Source organism: Chelonia mydas, chromosome 2 (genome assembly GCF_015237465.2).
Source record: "Chelonia mydas isolate rCheMyd1 chromosome 2, rCheMyd1.pri.v2, whole genome shotgun sequence".
In the NCBI taxonomy this organism is placed as follows: Eukaryota; Metazoa; Chordata; order Testudines; family Cheloniidae; genus Chelonia; species Chelonia mydas.
The window spans coordinates 2162053-2181968 of record NC_057850.1 but is presented as its reverse complement, the minus strand read 5'-3'; the positions used below and the strand labels follow the sequence as shown (position 1 = coordinate 2181968).

At 60.7% G+C, this 19916-nt stretch overlaps 1 protein-coding gene across 1 annotated transcript in view; it reads left to right on the top strand.

The window, feature by feature from the left end:
* The window catches only part of LOC102933596 (NFX1-type zinc finger-containing protein 1), a 36447-nt gene that overhangs the window by 11544 nt on the left and 4987 nt on the right, over nucleotides 1-19916 (top strand). Inside the window, exons 5-13 of the mRNA XM_043541899.1 lie at nucleotides 4585-4730; nucleotides 5196-5330; nucleotides 5923-6016; nucleotides 6586-6707; nucleotides 6923-7434; nucleotides 8003-8157; nucleotides 15703-15848; nucleotides 16292-16402; nucleotides 19664-19759. Coding sequence (XP_043397834.1) covers nucleotides 4585-4730; nucleotides 5196-5330; nucleotides 5923-6016; nucleotides 6586-6707; nucleotides 6923-7434; nucleotides 8003-8157; nucleotides 15703-15848; nucleotides 16292-16402; nucleotides 19664-19759 — 1517 coding nt within the window. The remainder of the gene's footprint in view (nucleotides 1-4584; nucleotides 4731-5195; nucleotides 5331-5922; nucleotides 6017-6585; nucleotides 6708-6922; nucleotides 7435-8002; nucleotides 8158-15702; nucleotides 15849-16291; nucleotides 16403-19663; nucleotides 19760-19916) is intronic.

Below are 19916 nucleotides of genomic sequence, written 5' to 3'. Positions count from 1 at the left end.
CAAGGGGGTTTGCAGCCCTGTGGCCAGCAAGTCCCCTCAGCTCCTCCAAGGAGGGATCCTTCTGCAGCTCGGTCTGCAATTCAGCTGCTGGGGGAGGGAGTGGGACCTGCTCCCTCTTGCGGGCTGGGCCTGGGGTCACAGTCCCGCTGAGCCCTGTCCCTGGTCGCTCCCTCCCTGCTGTGGGATCACTTTCCAGCAGCGCCTCTGGACCAGGCAAACCTGGTTGGCAGCCGTCCTGCCCTGCCTGTGGGTCCCCCCATTCAGCTGGGGTCTTATCTCCCCCCTTGCTCAGCGCTGCCCTTGCTGTCCCAGTGGGGTAGGCAGCGAGCTCGCTGCTCTCCTTACAGCTTCAGAGCCAGCGTGAGCCCCCTCTCCGGTGTGCAGGGGGGCAGGGAGCATCTCTCTGTCCCACCCAGCCCCAGGGGTCTGGTTACAGGCAGGCAGGCATCCTGAGCCTAGCCGCTCCTCCCCCATGCCAGCCAGGTCATCTGCATGTGTAGGGGACAATTTCCTGGTGCAAGTGCTGGAGGAATCAACTAGGGGCGGAGCTCTTCTTGACCTGCTGCTCACAAACTGGGAAGAATTAGTAGGGGAAGCAAAAGTGGACCGGAACCTGGGAGGCAGTGACTGTGAGATGGTCAAGTTCAGGATCCTGACACAAGGAAGAAAGGAGAGCAGCAGAGTACGGACCCTGGACTTCAGAAAAGCAGATTTTGACTCCCTCAAGGAACTGATGGGCAGGATCCCCTGGGAGAATAACATGAGTGGGAAAGGAATCCAGGAGAGCTGGCTGTATTTTAAAAATCCTTATTGAGGTTACAGGGACAAACCATCCCGATGTGTAGAAAGAAGAAGAAAAATATGGCAGGCGACCAGCTTGGCTTAACAGAGAAATCCTTGCTGATCTTGAACACAAAAAAGAAGCTTACAAGAAGTGGAAGATTGGACAAATGACCAGGGAAGAGTATAAAAATATTGCTCGGGGATGCAGGAGTGAAATCAGGAAGGCCAAATCACACCTTGAGTTGCAGCTAGCAAGAGATGTCAAGAGTAACAAGAGAGGTTTCTTCAGGTATGTTGGCAACAAGAAGAAAGCCAAGGAAAGTGTGGGCCCCTTACTGAATGAGGGAGGCAACCTAGTGACAGAGGATGTGGAAAAAGCTAATGTACTCAATGCTTTCTTTGCCTCTGTCTTCACGAACAAGGTCAGCTCCCAGACTGCTGCACTGGGCAGCACAGCATGGGGAGGAGGTGGCCAGCCCTCTGTGGAGAAAGAAGTGGTTCGGGACTATTTAGAAAAGCTGGATGTGCACAAGCCCATGGGGCCGGATGCGCTGCATCCGAGAGTGCTAAAGTTGTTGGCGGATGTGATTGCAGAGCCACTGGCCATTATCTTTGAAAACTCATGACGATCGGGGGAAGTCCCGGATGACTGGAAAAACGCTAATGTAGTGCCCATCTTTAAAAAAGGGATGTAGGAGGATCCTGGGAACTACAGGCCAGTCAGCCTCACCTCAGTCCCCGTAAAAATCACGGAGCAGGTCCTCAAGGAATCAATTCTGAAGCACTTACACGAGAGGAAAGTGATCAGGAACAGTCAGCATGGATTCACCAAGGGCAAGTCATGCCTGACTAATCTAATTGCCTTCTATGACGAGATAACTGGTTCTGTGGATGAAGGGAAAGCAGTGGACGCGTTGTTCCTTGACTTTAGCAAAGCTTTTGACACGGTCTCCCACAGTATTCTTGCCAGCAAGTTAAAGAAGTATGGGCTGGAAGAATGGACTATAAGGTGGATAGAAAGCTGGCTAGATCATCGGGCTCAACGGGTAGTGATCAATGGCTCCATGTCTAGTTGGCAGCCGGTATCAAGTGGAGTGCCCCAAGGGTCGGTCCTCGGGCCGGTATTGTTCAATATCTTCATTAATGATCTGGAGGATGGTGTGGATTGCACCCTCAGCAAGTTTGCAGAGGACACTAAACTGGGAGGTGAGGTAGATACACTGGAGGGTAAGGATAGGATACAGAGGGACCTAGACAAATTAGAGGATTGGGCCAAAAGAAATATGATGAGGTTCAACAAGGACAAGTGCAGAGTCCTGCACTTAGGACGGAAGAATCCCATGGACCGCTACAGACTAGGGACCGAATGGCTCAGCAGCAGTCCTGCAGAAAAGGACCTAGGGGTGACAGTGGATGAGAAGCTGGATAGGAGTCAAGAGTGTGCCCTTGTTGCTAAGAAGGCCAATGACATTTTGGGATGTATAAGTAGGGGCATTGCGAGCAGATCGAGGGACGTGATCGTTCCCCTCTATTTGACATTGGTGAGGCCTCATCTGGAGTACCGTGTCCAGTTTTGGGCCCCACACTACAAGAAGGATGTGGAAAAATTGGAAAGAGTTCAGCGGAGGGCAACAAAAATGATGAGGGGACTGGAACACATGACTTATGAGGAGAGGCTGAGGGAACTGGGATTGTTTAGTCTGCGGAAGGGAAGAATGAGGGGGGATTTGATAGCTGCTTTCAACTACCTGAAAGAGGGTCCCAAAGAGGATGGCTCTAGACTGTTCTCAGTGGTAGCAGATGACAGAACAAGGAGTAATGGTCTCAAGTTGCAGTGGGGGAGATTTAGGTTGGATATTAGGAAAAACTTTTTCACTAGGAGGGTGGTGAAGCACTGGAATGGGTTACCTAGGGAGGTGGTGGAATCTCCTTCCTTAGATATTTTTATGGTCAGGCTTGACAAAGCCCTGGCTGGGATGATTTCGCTGGGGATTGGTCCTGCTTTGAGCAGGGGGTTGGACTAGATGACCTCCAGAGGTCCCTTCCAACCCTGATATTCTATGATTCTAGTGTGCCAGCCCTTCTCGAGGTCACCACCTCTTTGCCAGGGTCGAGCTGCAGACTCCTCCGCCCCGGGACCGCTCGCTGTAATCCCCGGGGGAACCTTGTTCCTGCAAAAGTCCTTCTCTCTCCAAGGGCCAAGCCGCAGGCTCCTCCGCCCCCCCGAAACCACTCCTCTCTGAGCCTTCAGCACGCCTGGTTCTCGTCAATCCCCCTTCGTTTTACTGCTCCCCAGTCACTTACTGCAGGAAACGCCATCCACGGGGTGCAGTACATCCCACCTCTGCCACCAGTTGTCATGGAGTCCCTGGATGATGTCTGGAACTACTCCCTAAGAAGCCAGGCAGGACTCTGGTGAAGTCTCCTCTCCGTGAGCAGACTGTCTGCAGGGCAAGAAGCTCACACAGCTTCCACCTTCCTGGGTTTGACCTCGGAGAATTCAGCTTCCTCTGCCCCTCCGTGCGCTTCCCACAGATGTCCACCCAGGTGGGGTCCTGTGGAAGCCAGAGGGTCCTGCCCCCCAACTCCGCAGTCAGACGTGACTCTCAGCCAGCCAGTAAAACAGAGGTTTATTAGACGACAGGAACACAGTCTAAACAGAGCTTGTAGGTACAGAGAACAGGATTCCTCAGCCGGGTCCATTTGGGGGGGCAATGAGCCAGACAACCACGTCTGCCCTTCACTCCATGTCCCCAGCCAGCCCCAAACTGAAACTCTCTCCAGCCCCACCTCCTCTGGGCTTTGTCCCTTTCCTGGGCCAGGAGGGCACCTGATTCCTTTGTTCTCCAACCCTTTAGCTCTCACCTTGCAGGGGGGAAGGGAAGGGACCAGGCCATCCGTTGCCAGGTGTGACTAAGTGGGACTGTTCTTAATGTTTCCTCTGAATAGTGTGGGGGTGCCTCAGTTTCCCCTATGCAGTTCTTAAGTATCTAGGTGGTGGGATAAGGGTGTATGATCCTTGCAGAGCCCTAGAGGGCAGGTGTGTGCAGGGGTCTGGACACAGAGAATGGCCGACACCCTGTTTCCTGGCAACTGATGGCCTGGCCCTTCCCCCCTGCAAGGTGAGATTGCAGCTGTTCCCCCAGCAAACCCTGTCATTGCGGCACAGCTCAATGCTGCCGTCCCTCTGCCCTGCCCCTTGGAGGGGTCCGGCCTCTTCGCGGGCGCTGAGCTCCGGGCACATCCGGCCCCTTCGCAGGCGCTGAGCTCCGGGCATGGCGGGTGCTGAGCTCTGGGTACATCCGGCCCCTTTGTGGGCGCTGAGCTCCGGGTACGGCAGGCGCTGAGCTCTGGGCACGGCCGGTCCCTTCGCAGGCGCTGAGCTCCGGGTACGGCAGGCGCTGAGCTCTGGGCACGGCTGGTCCCTTCGCGGGCGCTGAGCTCCGGGTCCAGCTGGCTGGAGCTGTATTATCAGCTTCTCCAGTGAGGCTTTAGCACTGCCGGACATCTCACGTCGGCACGATCGCTGCCTCTCCCTGCACAATGCACCGAACAGTCCCCCTGCTTCCAGCCCTGCGCAATCCACCCTGTCCCTGTGGGACACGGGCTGGGCTAGCGGCCAGGCTCGACCTCCAGCCCCCCACATGGGGCTGATGTGACCTCCAGCGCTTGCGAGGGGTGGGACGAGGTTCGCTGTCCTGCATTGTTCCCAGCCGACTAGCAGCATCAGGCCAGGCCAGGCTCTGGGATGGGGGTCTGTGTGGTCAGTGCAGCCAGCCCTGCCGCTTGCCCCCCGCGCAGGGATCCTGCGGTTCCAGCCCTCCGGCGTGGTGCGCATTGGGGGAAGGAGCAGAAGCGACAAGGTGGCAGTTTGCTCCTTGAGGAACCTTCGCCAAAACCAGCTGCCAGGGCTCCTGGGGGCCGTGGAGAAGCACCAGTATGGCTGGGTACGTTGCTAGCATGTGGGGCACGGGGTGTGGGGCAGCTCTCGCACTGCGGCCCCAGCAGGGCTCTGGGGTGAGCACCGTTGCATGCCCCGGGAACCGAGGTGTGGGGGAGCGAGAGCCAAGTGATCGGGTGGGCGCTGGGCAGGAGGCCCCACCCCCGGAGCGCGGCTCTCCCTCCCCCGCCCTGCCCCTCCCCCCCCCCAAGCGCTGCTCTCCCCTCCCCCACCACGCCCCACTCACCCCCCCTACCCCTGGAGAGCGGCTCTCCCTCCCCAGCCCTGCCCCACACTCCCCCCCCCCCCCCCCCCCCGAGCACAGCTCTCCTTCCCCAGTCCCACTCACTCCCTCCCCTGCCCTGCCCCGCCCCACTCTCCCCCTCCCCCGAGAGCACGGCTCTCCCTGCCCGCCCCGCCCTGTGCCCTGGGCCAGGAGGCTGCCCCCGGCCCACGCTCTGTTCCACCCCAGATGCGGAAGACCTTGCAGAAGCAGAAGGAGAGCATCGCCTACCGCACCGCAGTGCTGGAGCTCCTCCGCCGAGGGATCCTCACGGACACAGAGCTGGCCGCGGAGATCCGCGATGACAACCTGGCGCGCTCCTGGGTGAGGCGGGGGTGGGGAGGACATAGGACCCCGCTGCCCCTTCCCCAGGGCTGGGTTCCCCCGTCCGAGCCCAGCTGGGGTGGGCGGCTGGGGCCCCGTGTCACGGAGTACCCGGGCGATGCTCTGGAACTGCTCCCTACGAAGCAGACGACAGGAACAGGGTCTAACAGAGCTTGTAGGTACAGAGAACAGGACCCCTCAGTCAGGTCCATTTGCGGGGGCAGTGAGCCAGACAACCCCGTCTGCCCTTCACTCCATGTCCCCAGCCAGCCCCAAACTGAAACTCTCTCCAGCCCCCCCTCCTCTGGGCTTTGTCCCTTTCCCGGGCCAGGAGGGCACCTGATTCCTTTGTTCTCCAACCCTTTAGCTCTCACCTTGCAGGGGGGAAGGGCCAGGCCATCAGTGGCCAGGAGAGTGTCGGCCATTTATGTACCCTGGCCCTTTGCTCTGCAACAATCCCACCCCCTTATCCCACCCCCTAGAGACTTAAGAAATGCCTAGGGGAAACTGAGGCACCCCTACAGCATTCAGAGGAAACATTAGGAACTGTCCCGCTCCGTCACACCCCGTCTCAGTGTCGGCTGCTCCACAGGGGTGCTTCGACATGTGCGACTGGCTGAAGATCGACCCCGGGGCGGCGCAGGAGAGGAAGCCGGCCCCGGCTGAGGGCAGGGGCAGGAGGGCAGGTGAGTGGCTGGGCAAAGGGCTGTGAGCTGCCGCAGGCTATGCTCGGAGCTCCTCCTGCGGAGCCCAGGCAGACGAACCTCCGGCCTCCCCGCGGGGTGACTGGCCCAACCCCGGGGTCCGGCCCGGCTCAGCCCCTTACGCCCTCACCCCATCTGAGCAGGGGACGGAGCCCGGGCTGGGGGAGGGGCAGCGACCTGCATGCCGGGTTTTCAGGGGGCTGCTGCAGGCGGAGCAGCTGGTGATGGTGGGCGTAGGGGGCAGGACACCCGCCCCGTAATCCAGCGCGAGCTGTGGGCCTTGAGGACCTGGGGCCGGGAGGCCAGAGCCAGGCCCCAGTCCCCGAGGCTGAGCCGCACGAGGTGAGAGCTGGCCTGCTCTGCTGATGCTCCCCGGGGCAGCTCCTGCCTCTGGACCTGTGGGGCAGGATTTGGCCCTGAGCTCACGGGCCTGGGTCCCCATGGAGCTGCCACCCCGCTAGGGTGACCGGATGGGAGTGGGGGGTCACAGGTGCCTGCATAAGACAAAGCCCCGAATCTCGGGACACGGGGTCACCCTGCACCGCCCCCAGGTGCGGAGGAAGAGCCCTGGCCGCGTCACAGGGATGAGCGGGCCCTGGATGACGAGGACGATTTGGACCCTTCCGAGTGGCGGCGGAGCACAGCGGAGGAGAAGTTCGCTTACATCCTCCCCGCTGAGGGCAGGTAGAGTCCGGGGCCCTGGGCAGAGACGCCACGTGCCTGTTACTGAGCTCAGCACAGCCCCAGGGCGCGGGCACAGGCCCGGCTGCTCTGCCAGCCTCATGCCGCCCTGTGTCTGCTAGACAGGCCGACGCGGCCGGGCCTCAGTGGGGAGAGGAGCCTCGCTGGGACTAGCTGGGAGCACAGGCCCCACGGCCCCTCCTGCAGCCACGGCGTTCGCTGCTGCGCAAAGCCCTCAGCCCTCACTGCCCTGCGCCAGCACCACGGCCCCGGGCCCTGCTTGGCACTGCGCCCCGTCCTGCTCTGAAAGGGAGACAACGCTGCCGCGGTCTCTGGTGTCGCCCCTGGGAATGGCAGCTCCGGCTCCTGTCCCTGCTCTGCACCCTGCATCCCCCTGCCAGCCCGTCAGACCCGCCGCGGCAGGGGACAGCTGGGTGGCCGTGCCAGGAGCCCGCGGCCATTGGAAGGGGTGTGGGAGCTGCGGTCACCCCAGCTGCGGCTGGTGCCCTGTTGTCAGGCTTGGGGTTCGCACAGAGCAGGGGCCGCAGCCCCCCAAGCCCTCCCCGCGCTGCTCTGTCACTGCCCAGTCTCTCCCTCAGCTCCTCACGCGATGGGCTGCGCAAACGCTTGGAGGAAGGCGACATCATGACCGACGAGGACGTCGCAAACGTGAGAGACGTCGGGGAGCTGCGGCTGACGGATCGCTGGCGTCTCTACAGGTCTCCCGCCCCCCCTCCGGGCAGCAGCCTCCCTCCCCGAGCCCTCCAAACCACGGCATGGTCCTGCCAGCACCCTTCCCAAGCTCCCGGGGAGCCGGGACCTCTGGGAGAGGAGGGTGACACACACCAGCCGTTGACCCCAGAGAGCTGAGCGCTAGCCCAGCCCTGGTCACATGGGAGAGGAGGTTAATACTCAGGGCGGCCCCAATCACACAGCTCCAGCCAGTGCAGGCCCTGCTCGTTGGTGGGAGGGGGGCCCCGGGGAGCAGGAGCTAGGTCCTTACTCTCTAGGCAGGGCCAGGCATAGCCCAAGTCGCACCCTGCCACCCGGGGCTGGACAAGCCTGGCCGGAGCCAGCCCGAGGGGCACCCTTGCTCTGAGGAGTCCTGCGGGAATGTGAGCCAGCCAGGCTGGCTGAGCCGGACGGCACCCTGTGGCGAGGGCAGGGGGATGGTCACACGCTGACCACTGGGCTACCACGGCCCCGGCCCCAGGGGCCCCTGGGGGAGGGCTGGGTCCCGGCTCCAGGCGCAGCAAGCCGAGCCGCTCTCCTGCACCATGCACGCAGGAGGTGGATGCTGGCCTACGAGCGTGAGCTGAAGGAGACGCTGGTGGCGAAGCTGGAGGAGTATGAGAAGAAAGCAGCTCAGCTAGCAGAGTTCACCTTCCAGGAGGACCTGAGGGTGCTGAAACGCAGCCGGGTCATTGGCATGACGACAACAGGTGAGAACGCTCCCAGCTGCTCCCCCCACGCACAACCTGAGACAGCCTCAGCCACGGACAGATGTTCGCAGCCACAGCCTGTGAGGTCAGACGGGACCAGCAGATCATCTGCTTTCCTGTGTGGCACAGGCCATCAACCCCAGCCACACGCCCGCTCACCAACCCCACCCCAGCCAAGCCCGCTCACCAACCCCACCCCAGCCGCGCCTGCTCACCAACCCCAGCACCTGGGAGGAGGGCAGGAGACCCGGCTGGCGTGTGCCACAGGCGGTGAACACCGAGGGGCGCCAGGGCCCGAGGCCCCCAGTGGCAGGGAAAGGATGAAGTGAGACCCCCAGGTAATCCTGGCAAGGGACCCACATGCTGCTGTTATTTTTCAAGGCAGGGGCTGTCCATACATTACAAAACGCACTGGGGGAGAGGGTCCCTAATTGCGCATGTTTGTTTCAGTTTTAGGAGAGGCAGGTGTGTCTTGAAAAATCACCCCAAACTGTGTTAATTTATGCACAGCCCCTCAGACAGGCCCAAACCAGGCAGCACCCGGCCCCAGAACATAATCCCTGCTCCAGAGAGCCTCCGGGCTAAACGGGGTCAGCACGGGAGAGCCACGGCCTGACACAGGAGGGGAGGGGACAGGAAGGTCAGGCAGCCAGGCTTGGGGACTGTCACGGAGTGTGGGGGAGTCCAGGCCCTGCACCCCTCTTCCTGGGATTCACTGAGACTCTCAGCCAGCCAGTAAAACAGAAGGTTTATTGGACAACAGGAACACAGTCCAAAACAGAGCTTGTGGGTACACCCAGGACCCCTCAGTCAAGTCCTTCTGGGGGAGCAGGGAGCTTAGACCCCAGCCCTGGGGTTCCCTGTGTTCCTCCACCCAGCCCCAACCTGCAACTAAACCCACCGAGCAGGTTCCCTGCTGCAGCATCCGTCCACATTCCTGGGCAGAGGTGTTACCTCCCCCTCCCCCTCCTGGCTCAGGTAACAGGCTCTCAGGTCTCCCGTCCCCAGGGCACATTCCCAGGTCAACACTCCCCCCTCCCTGCTGCGTCACATCGTCACATCTCTCCCCCCTTCGAGACTGAACTGAGCGGGGTCACTGTGACCAGTGACCTGGGGAAGTTCGGGGCCCCCTCTCCGGGACAGCGCATCCGCTATCAGGTTGGCACTTCCCTTCACATGGACCACGTCCATGTCGTAATCCTGCAGGAGCAGGCTCCACCTCAGGAGTTTGGCGTTGGCTCCTTTCATCTGGTGCAGCCAGGTCAGGGGAGAGTGGTCGGTGTAGACGGTGAAGTGTCGCCCGAAGAGATAGGGCTCTAGTTTCTTGAGGGCCCACACCATGGCCAGGCACTCCTTCTCGATGGCCGCGTAGTGTTGCTCCCGGGGTAGCAACTTCTTGCTCAGATACACGATGGGGTGTCTCTCCCCCTTTTCATCCTCCTGCATTAACACCGCCCCCAGTCCCGTGTCGGAGGCGTCGGTGAACACCACAAAGGGCTTGTCAAAGTCTGGGTTTGCCAGAACTGGGCCACTGACCAGAGCCTCCTTCAGCGCCCGGAAAGCCTCCTGGCACTGCTCGGTCCAGACCACCTTGTCTGGCTTCCCCTTCTTGCATAGCTCAGTGATGGGGGTGGCTATGGCGCTAAAGTGGGGCACAAATCTTCGGTAGTATCCTGCCATCCCAATAAAGGCTTGGACCTGCTTTTTGGTGTGGGGAGCGGGCCAGTCTCTGATCACCTCCACCTTGGCCGGTTCCGGCTTTAGGCGGCCGCTCCCCACCCGATGGCCCAGGTAAGATACTTCAGCCATCCCCACCTTGCACTTCTCCGCTTTGACAGTCAGCCCAGCCCCCTGGAGTCGGTCCAGCACTTGTCTAACCTGGGACACGTGGTCCTCCCAGGTCTGGCTAAAGACACAGATGTCGTCAATATACGCCACGGCAAAACTCTCCATCCCCCTCAGGAGCTGGTCCACCAGGCGCTGGAAGGTGGCCGGCGCTCCCTTGAGGCCGAAAGGCAGGGTCAGGAACTCATAGAGCCCCAGAGGGGTGATAAAGGCCGATTTCAGCCGGGCATCTGCATCCAGCGGCACTTGCCAGTAGCCCTTTGTAAGGTCCATGGTGGTAAGGTACCGAGCTCCTCCCAGCTTGTCTAGGAGCTCGTCCGGCCTGGGCATGGGGTAGGCATCCGATACAGTGATGGCATTGAGCTTCCGATAGTCCACACAGAACCGGACGGACCCATCCTTTTTGGGGACCAGCACCACCGGCGAGGCCCAAGGGCTGGCCGATGGCTGGATCACCCCCAAAGCCAGCATGTCCCGGACCTCTCTTTCCAGGTCCTGAGCAGTTTTCCCTGTGACTCGGAAGGGGGAGCATCTTATCGGCAGGTGCGACCCTGTCTGCACCCGGTGGACAGTCAGATTAGTGCGTCCAGGCTGGTTGGAAAACAGCTGTCGGTACGGATACAGCACCCCCCTGACCTCAGCTTGCTGGGCAGGGGTGAGCTGATCCGAGAGGGGAATTGTTTCCAGGGGGGAACCAGCTCTGGTCCCAGGGAACAGATCTACTAAAGGGTCATCTCCCTGCTCCTCCCACTGACCACACACAGCTAACACCACATTCCCCCTGGCATAATATGGCTTCATCATATTCACATGGTACACCCGGCGGTGGTGGGCCCGGTTCGACAGCTCCACCACATAGTTTACCTCATTGAGCTGCTTGACGACCTTGAACGGGCCCTCCCAGGCGGCCTGTAGTTTGTTCTTTCTCACGGGGATGAGAACCATCACCTGATCCCCGGTGGCGTAGGCACGGGCCCGCGCCGTGCGGTCATACCAGACCTTCTGCTTCCTCTGGGCTCTGGCCAGATTCTCCCTGGCCAGGCCCATGAGTTCAGCCAGTCTCTCTCGGAAGGTCAGGACATACTCCACCACTGACTCTCCATCGGGAGTGGCCTTCCCCTCCCACTCGTCTCTCATCAGGTCCAGGGGGCCCCTCACCCTCCTTCCATATAACAGTTCGAAAGGCGAAAATCCGGTAGACTCCTGGGGCACCTCCCTGTACGCGAACAGCAGGTGAGGTAAGTACTTGTCCCAATCCTGCGGGTGCTGGTTCATAAAGGTTTTCAGCATCATCTTTAGCGTCCCGTTAAACCTCTCCACCAGCCCATTGGACTGGGGGTGATACGCTGAGGCCCAGTCGTGCCGGACCCCACATTTCTCCCACAAGCACCGGAGCAGGGCCGACATGAAGTTGGAGCCTTGGTCTGTCAAGACTTCCCTGGGGAACCCCACTCGGCTGAAAATGGTCAGGAGCGCATCTGCCACGGTGTCTGCTTCAATGGAAGCTAAGGGCACTGCCTTGGGGTAGCGGGTGGCGAAATCTACCACCACCAGAATGTATTTCTTCCCCGACCGGGTCGTCTTGCTGAGAGGCCCCACGATGTCCATGGCCACCTTCTGGAAAGGCTCCTCTATGATGGGCAAAGGTCTCAAGGCCGCTTTCCCCTTGTCCCGGGCCTTCCCCACCCTCTGACAGGGGTCACAGGATCGGCAATACTGCCGGACGGTGGTAAAGACCCCGGGCCAGTAAAAGTTCTGTAGCAACCTCTGCCGGGTGCGCCGGATTCCCTGGTGCCCTGCGAGGGGGATGTCATGGGCCAGGGACAGGAGCTTGCGGCGGTACTTCTGGGGGACCACCAGCTGCCTCCTGATCCCACAGGACTCCCCTTCCCCTGGGGGAGCCCATTCTCGGTACAGGAACCCCTTCTCCCACAGGAACCTCTCCTGGCAGCCTCTCCTCATGGTCCGTCCCTCACTGAGGTCGGCCAGGTCCCTGAGCTTCTGCAAGGAGGGATCTTTCCTCAACTCGGCCTGGAACTCAGCGGCTGGGGAAGGGATGGGGCCCGGTTCCCCCTCCGTGGCCAGGTCTGAGGCCTCAGCCTCTCTGAGCCGTGCCCCTCGGCGCTCCCTCCCCACCCGAGTAGGGTCTCGCGCCTCCAGTGTGGTACCCTCCCCAGGGTCAGGTCGCAGTGCCCCTCGCCGGCTCTGGCTACGGGTCACAACCAGGGCGGTCTGGGGGTCGCTTGGCCAGTCCTCTAGGTCTCCCCCCATCAAAACTTCAGTGGGCAAATGGTGGTGTACCCCCACATCCTTGGGGCCCTCCTTGGCCCCCCATTTCAGGTGTACCCTTGCCACGGGCACCTTAAATGGGGTCCCGCCCACCCCCGTCAGGGTCAGGTAGGTGTTGGGCACCACCCGATCTGGGGCCACCACCTCGGGCCGGGCCAGCGTCACCTCCGCGCCCGTATCCCAGTATCCATTGACCTTCCTCCCATCCACCTCCAGGGGAACAAGGCACTCTCTACGGAGGGACAGCCCCGCGCCCACCCTGTAAACTGAGCACCCTGAGTCCAGAGCCTCCAGCCCTCTGGCGGGGCTGGCTGGGGGTACTCTTCCCTCCTGAGCAGGTGGCAAACTGGTAGCCCCCCTTTCCTGGGTCGCCTGCCCCTCGTCCAGCTGAGTCCCTACCCAGTTAACCCTGGGTAGGTTGGGTCTGCTCAGTTTGTCCCTGAGCCCGGGGCACTGGGCCCGTACGTGGCCTCTCTGGCCACAGTGATAGCAGCTCAGGTCACGTTGGTCCCCTCGAGCGGGTCGGAGGGGCCCGACACCAGGCGTTCCCCTTTGGAGGGGGTTCTCCCTATTTCCCCGCTGGGAGGCCCCATGGTGACTCTCTCTCTGCATCGGGGGGGGCCTGTTCTTTTGGGATTCCTCCCGGCTACCCCCTGACCGACTGTTCACAAACTCGTCGGCCAGCTGCCCTGCGTGCTGGGGGTTCGCGAGCTTTTTGTCCACCAGCCACAGCCTCAGGTCGGAAGGGCACTGCTCATACAGGTGCTCCAGTACGAACAGGTCAAGCAGGTCCTCTTTAGTTTGGGCCCCCGCTGTCCACTTGCGGGCATATCCCTGCATCCTGTTGACCAGTTGTAGGTAGGTGACCTCAGGCGTTTTACGCTGACCCCGGAACCTTCTCCGGTACATCTCGGGGGTCAGCCCAAACTCACGGAGCAGGGCCTGTTTGAACAGTTCATAGTCCCCTGCCTCTGCCCCTGTCATCCGGCTGTACACCTCTACGGCTTTGGGGTCCAGTAAGGGGGTGAGGAACTGGAGCCTGTCTGCAGGGTCAACCCTGTGCAGCTCGCAGGCATTCTCAAAGGCCGTCAGGAAGCTGTCTATGTCCTCCCCCTCCTTCCGCTGGGCCAGGAAGCACTTATCAAAGCTCCTTGCAGTCTTGGGTCCCCCCTCACTCACCGCAGCCGCGGCCCCACTGCTCCTCAGCCTGGCCAGCTCCAGTTCATGCTGTCTTTGTTTCTCCTTCTCCTGCTGCTCATGTTGACGTTGTTTCTCCTTCTCCTGACGCTCCCTCTCCTTCTCCTGACGCTCCCTCTCCTTCTCCTCCTGCTCATGTTGACGTTGTTTCTCCTCATGTTGACGTTGTTTTTCATGATCCTCCAGCTCCCTCATTTTCCTCTCCCTCTCCCATTCCAGCCGCATCCGCTCCAGGGATGGGGAGCTCCGCCGGGAGGATCCCCTGCTGGCTGCTGGGGTCAGGGTGCCCTCGGTATTCGCTGGGCTTCCCCCAACCCCTCCCCCAGGCATAGGTAGGAAGGGTCTCGGGGTGTCCTGGGCAGCAGTCTGACCCCTCCCAGCCTGGTCAGGCCCCAGGGCCCACGCCGCGTCCGCCGGGCGGCTTCCCTCAGGGACAGGGATCGGGTCATCCAAGCGATCCCTCTCCTCCAGCTGGGCAATCAGCTGTTCCTTGGTGGACCTCCCGACGCGCAGCCCCCTCTGCCTGCACAGCTCCACCAGGTCGCTCTTAAGGCGTTTAGCGTACATCTCCCTGCTGGCCACTCGCAGGCCGGGCAGCTTTCCACGGTTTCCAGGAAAAGCCCCTAGTGTGCCAGTCCTTCTTGAGGTCACCACCTCTTTGCCAGGGTCGAGCTGCAGACTCCTCCGCCCCTGGGACCGCTCGCTGCAATCCCCCGGGGGACCCTGTTACTGCAAAAGTTCTTCTCTCTGGTCACACACTCCCAGGGGTTAACCGCCCCCTGAAACCGTCTCTCTCTGAATCTTCAGCACACCTGGTCCCCGTCAATCCCCCTTCGTTTTACTGTTCCCCAGTCACTTACTGCAGGAAGCGCCGTTCACGGGGTGCAGTAGATCCCACCGCTGCCACCAGTTGTCACGGAGTGTGGGGGAGTCCAGGCCCTGCACCCCTCTTCCTGGGATTCACTGAGACTCTCAGCCAGCCAGTAAAACAGAAGGTTTATTGGACAACAGGAACACAGTCCAAAACAGAGCTTGTGGGTACACCCAGGACCCCTCAGTCAAGTCCTTCTGGGGGAGCAGGGAGCTTAGACCCCAGCCCTGGGGTTCCCTGTGTTCCTCCACCCAGCCCCAACCTGCAACTAAACCCACCGAGCAGGTTCCCTGCTGCAGCATCCGTCCACATTCCTGGGCAGAGGTGTTACCTCCCCCTCCCCCTCCTGGCTCAGGTAACAGGCTCTCAGGTCTCCCGTCCCCAGGGCACATTCCCAGGTCAACACTCCCCCCTCCCTGCTGCGTCACATCGTCACAGGGACAGCACAATGGCTTGGCTGTTGGACGACAGGATAGTGTGGCCCAGTGTGGCCGTTATGTTCTTCAGGGGTCCTGGTGCTGCACGTCCAGAAGTGGTGGAAGGTTTCAATCCTCCTAGAGAAACTGCCTCTTGCGAAAGGATTTCAAGGCAGGGAGGGGGATGGTGGCTGATGGGTTGAAGAACGCGACCCCTGGAAGGTGAACTGGGGCTTTCTACTGCACTGACAGGGGGGCAGGATCTGTCTGCCCCGGAGGCCATGGCAGGACAGGTCTCCGCTTAGACCCAGCTTGTACGGGGTCTGTGGGCCAGACACCAGAGACAGCCGGGGAGCTGGGGAGTGCTGAGAGCGACAGAATGCAAGCAACACAGGCCAGGCCGTCTCCCCGGGGTGAGCACAAAGCAAACTGCCCAAGCTCTGCCTTGAAGGAACGTCCCTCTGGAGGAGGCCCTGCCCTCGGACAGGGCTACACAGACCGACCCGCCCTCTCACAAGCCTGTGCTGGTGGAGGGCCCCCGAGCTCCATGAATGGGAGCTCTGACACGGACGTCAACAGGAGCTGGACCAGGCCTGACATCCAGTAACCGATCCCACTGACTCCCCTGCTGCGGGGCAGACACACGCCTGGGACCACAGAAGGTGTGAAAAGCACAAAGCAGAACAGTGTTCGAGACCCCACGGCCCCTCCTGCCAATGCCAGCCTTCCAGGAGCGATGAGCACATGCTACAGACGGTCGGAAATAAAGGACACCACGCGCAGGGCGAGTGTCGTGTCTCCGAAGGGCCTCACCAGAATAGCCAGGGTACCCACCGGGCACAGCATGTCCTTGCCCCAGCGGGAATTCCCACCTGTGCCACGCTGCCCTCTCCCCATGCACTCACCCTGCTTGTTCGTTGCTCCTAGGGGCTGCCAAGTACCGAAAGCTCTTGCAGAAAATCCAGCCGCACACGGTGATTGTGGAAGAGGCAGCAGAGATCCTGGAAGCTCACGTTCTAACCTGCCTCACGCCGGCCTGCAAGCACCTCATCCTGATTGGCGATCACCAGCAGGTAAACGCAACAAAACCAGCCTCCCAAGCCCATCCACCCTAGTGCACTTCCGGCTACAGCTGCCCCTGTGTAGCCCAGGAGTCCCCTGCTGCCCCCAGGGACCGCTCCTTTCCCCGGCATCCCTCCCCGGCACACTCTCAGGACAGGCCCTGCCGAAATGGCACAGCCACCTGTGAGGTAGGTCCCTTGGCAGGTCAGCGGGCCACAGGAGATCAGTGGCGGGGAGGAGCCGAGAGGGGCGAGGGCGGAGTTTGTGCGTTTGCTGAGGTATTAAAGGGGAACTGTGTGATGGCCGCTACTTCCTTAGAGCTGATCCAGGAGCGCAGGAGGTGAAAGCTCCGCAGCTCCCTGGGAGCTCCGCTCTTCTGGAATCTGGTCGCCGATATCAAACTCCAGCCCCTTCCCACTGGCCGAGCACCCAACACTGGCTCCGTGTTTTCCAGCTGCGACCCAAACCCGCCGATTACACCTTGGAGAAGAAGTATTTCCTCGGCATCTCCCTGTTCGAGCGCATGATAAATAATCAGATCCCGTATGTGCAGCTGCTCTATCAGGTGAGGGACGCTGTCCATGTCTCTGGGAGGGGCCCGGCTGCACCGATCGCTCCCCAGGCCCCTCCCTGTGGCAGGGGTCGCTGCTCGCTGCAGCCGGTGACCCTCTCAGGTAGCTGGTGGGAGGGTTGTACAGTGACAATGTGAGTTATCATCCCTGTCCACCTGGAGAGCCTCTGAGTAACTGCACTGGCCTGGTTGCGAATGCAGACGGTCTCCGGAAGATCCTCACTCTGTGTCACAACTCTGGGGAGGGCTGACGGTGTCAGGGTGGGGAATAACGGCGAGTAGCTGAACAGACACCAAGCCAGGACACCGCATGCACTGGGAGGCCTTGGGCTGCTCCCCAGGCCGGATCTACAAAACATGTTTCACCAACGCAGCTGATGGGCAGAACTATGGGCAGAATTCTCCATGTCCGCTGAAATAAGCGTCTGGGTTATCGAAAGGGCTGCCTGAAGTCACTGGGAGCTGCTCAGTGCTCAGCCCCTTTGAGCAACTGGGCACTTAGGGGCCTAAATAATGGTGGGGCAGCAGCATCACACCGTTAACCTTGTGACTTGCTTTCTGCTTAACAGCCAGTTTTCCTAAGTGCTCGAAAAGCCACAGGCAGACTCGGAGTTTAGGTCAGAGGCGTTGCCAAGGGAACTAGCATTAATTAAAGAGAGGGAAGACAAGTGTCCAGCCAGCAGCACCATTAGAATAATGTAACCAGGCCGCATGCGCTTCACCCACTTCCTGAACAACGGGACTGAGTGTGATCAAAGAAAAGCAGGTACCTGTGACTCTCATTAATGACACATCAGGACAGGCATCCGTAACGGAGAGCCCTAGCGTAAGGATGGGTATAAGGAGCCCAGCGGCTGATGCGGTACCAGGATAGAGGCCTCAGTCAGAACTGTATCTTAGGGTTATCACGAGAAACAAATGCAGAAAATACATTGCAATTTCTGCACTAACTCATCCAATCTACACAAACCAAGCGTTTGCCCCTCACTGATTTCAAACCCCCTTCAAGTGCTGAACTTCCTTGGAAGAGGGGGCTGAAGGAATGTGGGACACTGGAAAAAAAACTCATAGCAAATCTCAACTGATGTTTTCCCCCCACAAATTGCTACCAATAATCCTGGCCCCGCAGCTGGGCTTGCCCTTGTTCCTGCTTCAGCCTGTTCCGATCCCGGCCCCGGCCCCTGCCCCTGCCCCGCTCCGGGTTCAGGTTCTAGCTTCGATCCCCAGCTCTGCCTCTAGCTTACAGCTCCAGGGGAGCCTCCGGCTCCAGCATTTGGCTCTGACCCTCCACTCGTCCCCTGGGCCCCACGCTAAGTGGGAGGTCGAATGCCCCCTTCCACCAGCCGGCCCGTCCCGGTGACAGCAATCGTCTCGCAGAGTGGTATTTCCCGGGGGGCGGGGCGGGGGACGACAAACAGCCCGGGGGATGAACAGGGCAGTTCACGGCGTGCAGAGCGATTGTGTCAGGCTGCTTTCAGCTCCAGGCACAGGTGCCGACTTTCCAAAGTGCTGGGGGTGCCCGCCCCCACTCCACCCCTTCCTCCAAGGCCCCGCCTCTTCCGCCCCCACCGCCCCCACTCCACCCCTTCCTCCAAGGCCCCGCCTCTTCCGCCCCCCCACTCCACTCCACTCCTTCCCCCAAGGCCAGCCCCACGCCCCACCTCTTCTACCCCCACTCCACCCCACCCCTTTCCCCCACTCTTCCCGCCCCCACTCCACTCCACCCCACCCCTTCCCCCAAGGCCCCGCCTCTTCCGCCCCCACTCCACCCCTTCCCCCAAGGCCACCCCCACACGCTACCTCTTCCCACCCCCACTCCACCCCTTCCTCCAAGGCCCCGCCCCATCCACTCCCACCCCACCTCTTCCCACCCAGTTCCGCCCCCTCCCCCGAGCATGCCGCATCCTCGCTCCTCCCCCAGCCTCCTGCGGCGAAACAGCTGACTGTGGGAGGCCTGGGGAAGTTGCTGATTCATGGGGCCTGCCAGTGGGTGGGAGGTGCTTGGGGTGGGTGGGGAGCTGCTGCTGGGTGCTCAGCACCCACTGTTTTTTCCCCATGGGTGCTCCAGTCCTGGAGCACCCACGGAGTTGGTGCCTGTGTCTCCAGGGGGGTGTTCTCTCTCATCTGAGAACATCGCATGGAGATGAATGGGCCACGTCACACATGTGCAGAGCCCCTTCGCCCTAGATTAGCCCCCGAATGGATGACAGAGTCCGGGGCTCCCCTCCACTCCCCCTAACCCAGGCCAGGAGGGACAGAATCTCCTAGCCCAGCACAGATGGTAGAAAGTGTCCTTCCGAGTGCCCTCCTCTGCCCCCCAGCAACTAACTCCAGTTCAGCGGCAGCCCCGAGCTGGTCTGATCCCGGCATCGGGCCAGGCGGGAGCAGTGGCGGGGTCCCCTGACGGATAGGCAGAACTGCAGATCAGCTGCACATCCCTGGCGCTGGTGTCCGAGTCACCTGAGCAGTTCACCTAGAAGGGTGATGAGCCCACACCCAGGCTCCCGGCGCCTCCCGAGGGGCTGTGCCGGAGTTACCCCTTGGGAGCAGCAGGGCCTGGCACATCATGGGTGTAACAGGCCCCACTGCTCCACTCAGGTCCGCATAAGCCCAGAGAATCCAAACTGCAGCCCGCGGTGCTATGGGAAAGTGGATGGGGAATCCGCCCTCACCTCTTCTGAGATGATGCGCTCGGGATCCTGGAGCCCCCCCACTCCTGGGGGCTAGCGAGCTTGCTGAAAAACAGCCTCACCCCTCTCCCAAGCCCCATGCAACAGGCAGATTTCAAGACTCCACGATGGCTGGAGCATCCAGCCGCAACAGTAACCAAGCAACCTGGGGGTCCTGTTTAATAAATAACTCAGACAAACCCCTAGGTATAGGGAAATGCTGTTCACATACCCACACACTCAGTGACACCGATCAGGGGAACAGAAATGGTGGATGGACGTAGCAGGGGTGGCTGCACCACGTGCCAGCTGCCGGGCGTGGGGGGTGATAACAGCTTTAGGATTTTGTTGCTAGATGCAGGTCCATCAGTCCCATAGTACAATCTAGTGCTGGCTTTGAGGAATGCTCCAATCTCTTCATCCACGAGCTAGCAGCTACCCCCGCGAAGCAGGAGTAACTGTAACAAACATGGAGCAAAGGGTTAATCCGGGACCAAGGGAGGTTTTGTAAATAGTTACCAAAGAGTTAACTATCCCTGGAGACTCGCTGGCTCTCAGCTGGGTGTCCCGTTCTTGTCTCAAACAGCACCGCATGCGCCCAGAGATTTCCCGGCTGCTGGTGCCGCTCTTTTACAAACAGCTCAAAGACCACAATGCCGTTGCTGAATATGAAAAGATCAAGGTAGGTGGAAACATTTTCCATAGCTGGGAAATCCGGCTGCCTGTGTCACAACGTGACAGAGCCACCTGCCAGCCCGGGCAAGAGCGTTCGGGGAGTGCGGGGAACGAGGGCATGGTTATTACCAAAGGGATTCTAATTTATTAGACGCATCCCACTG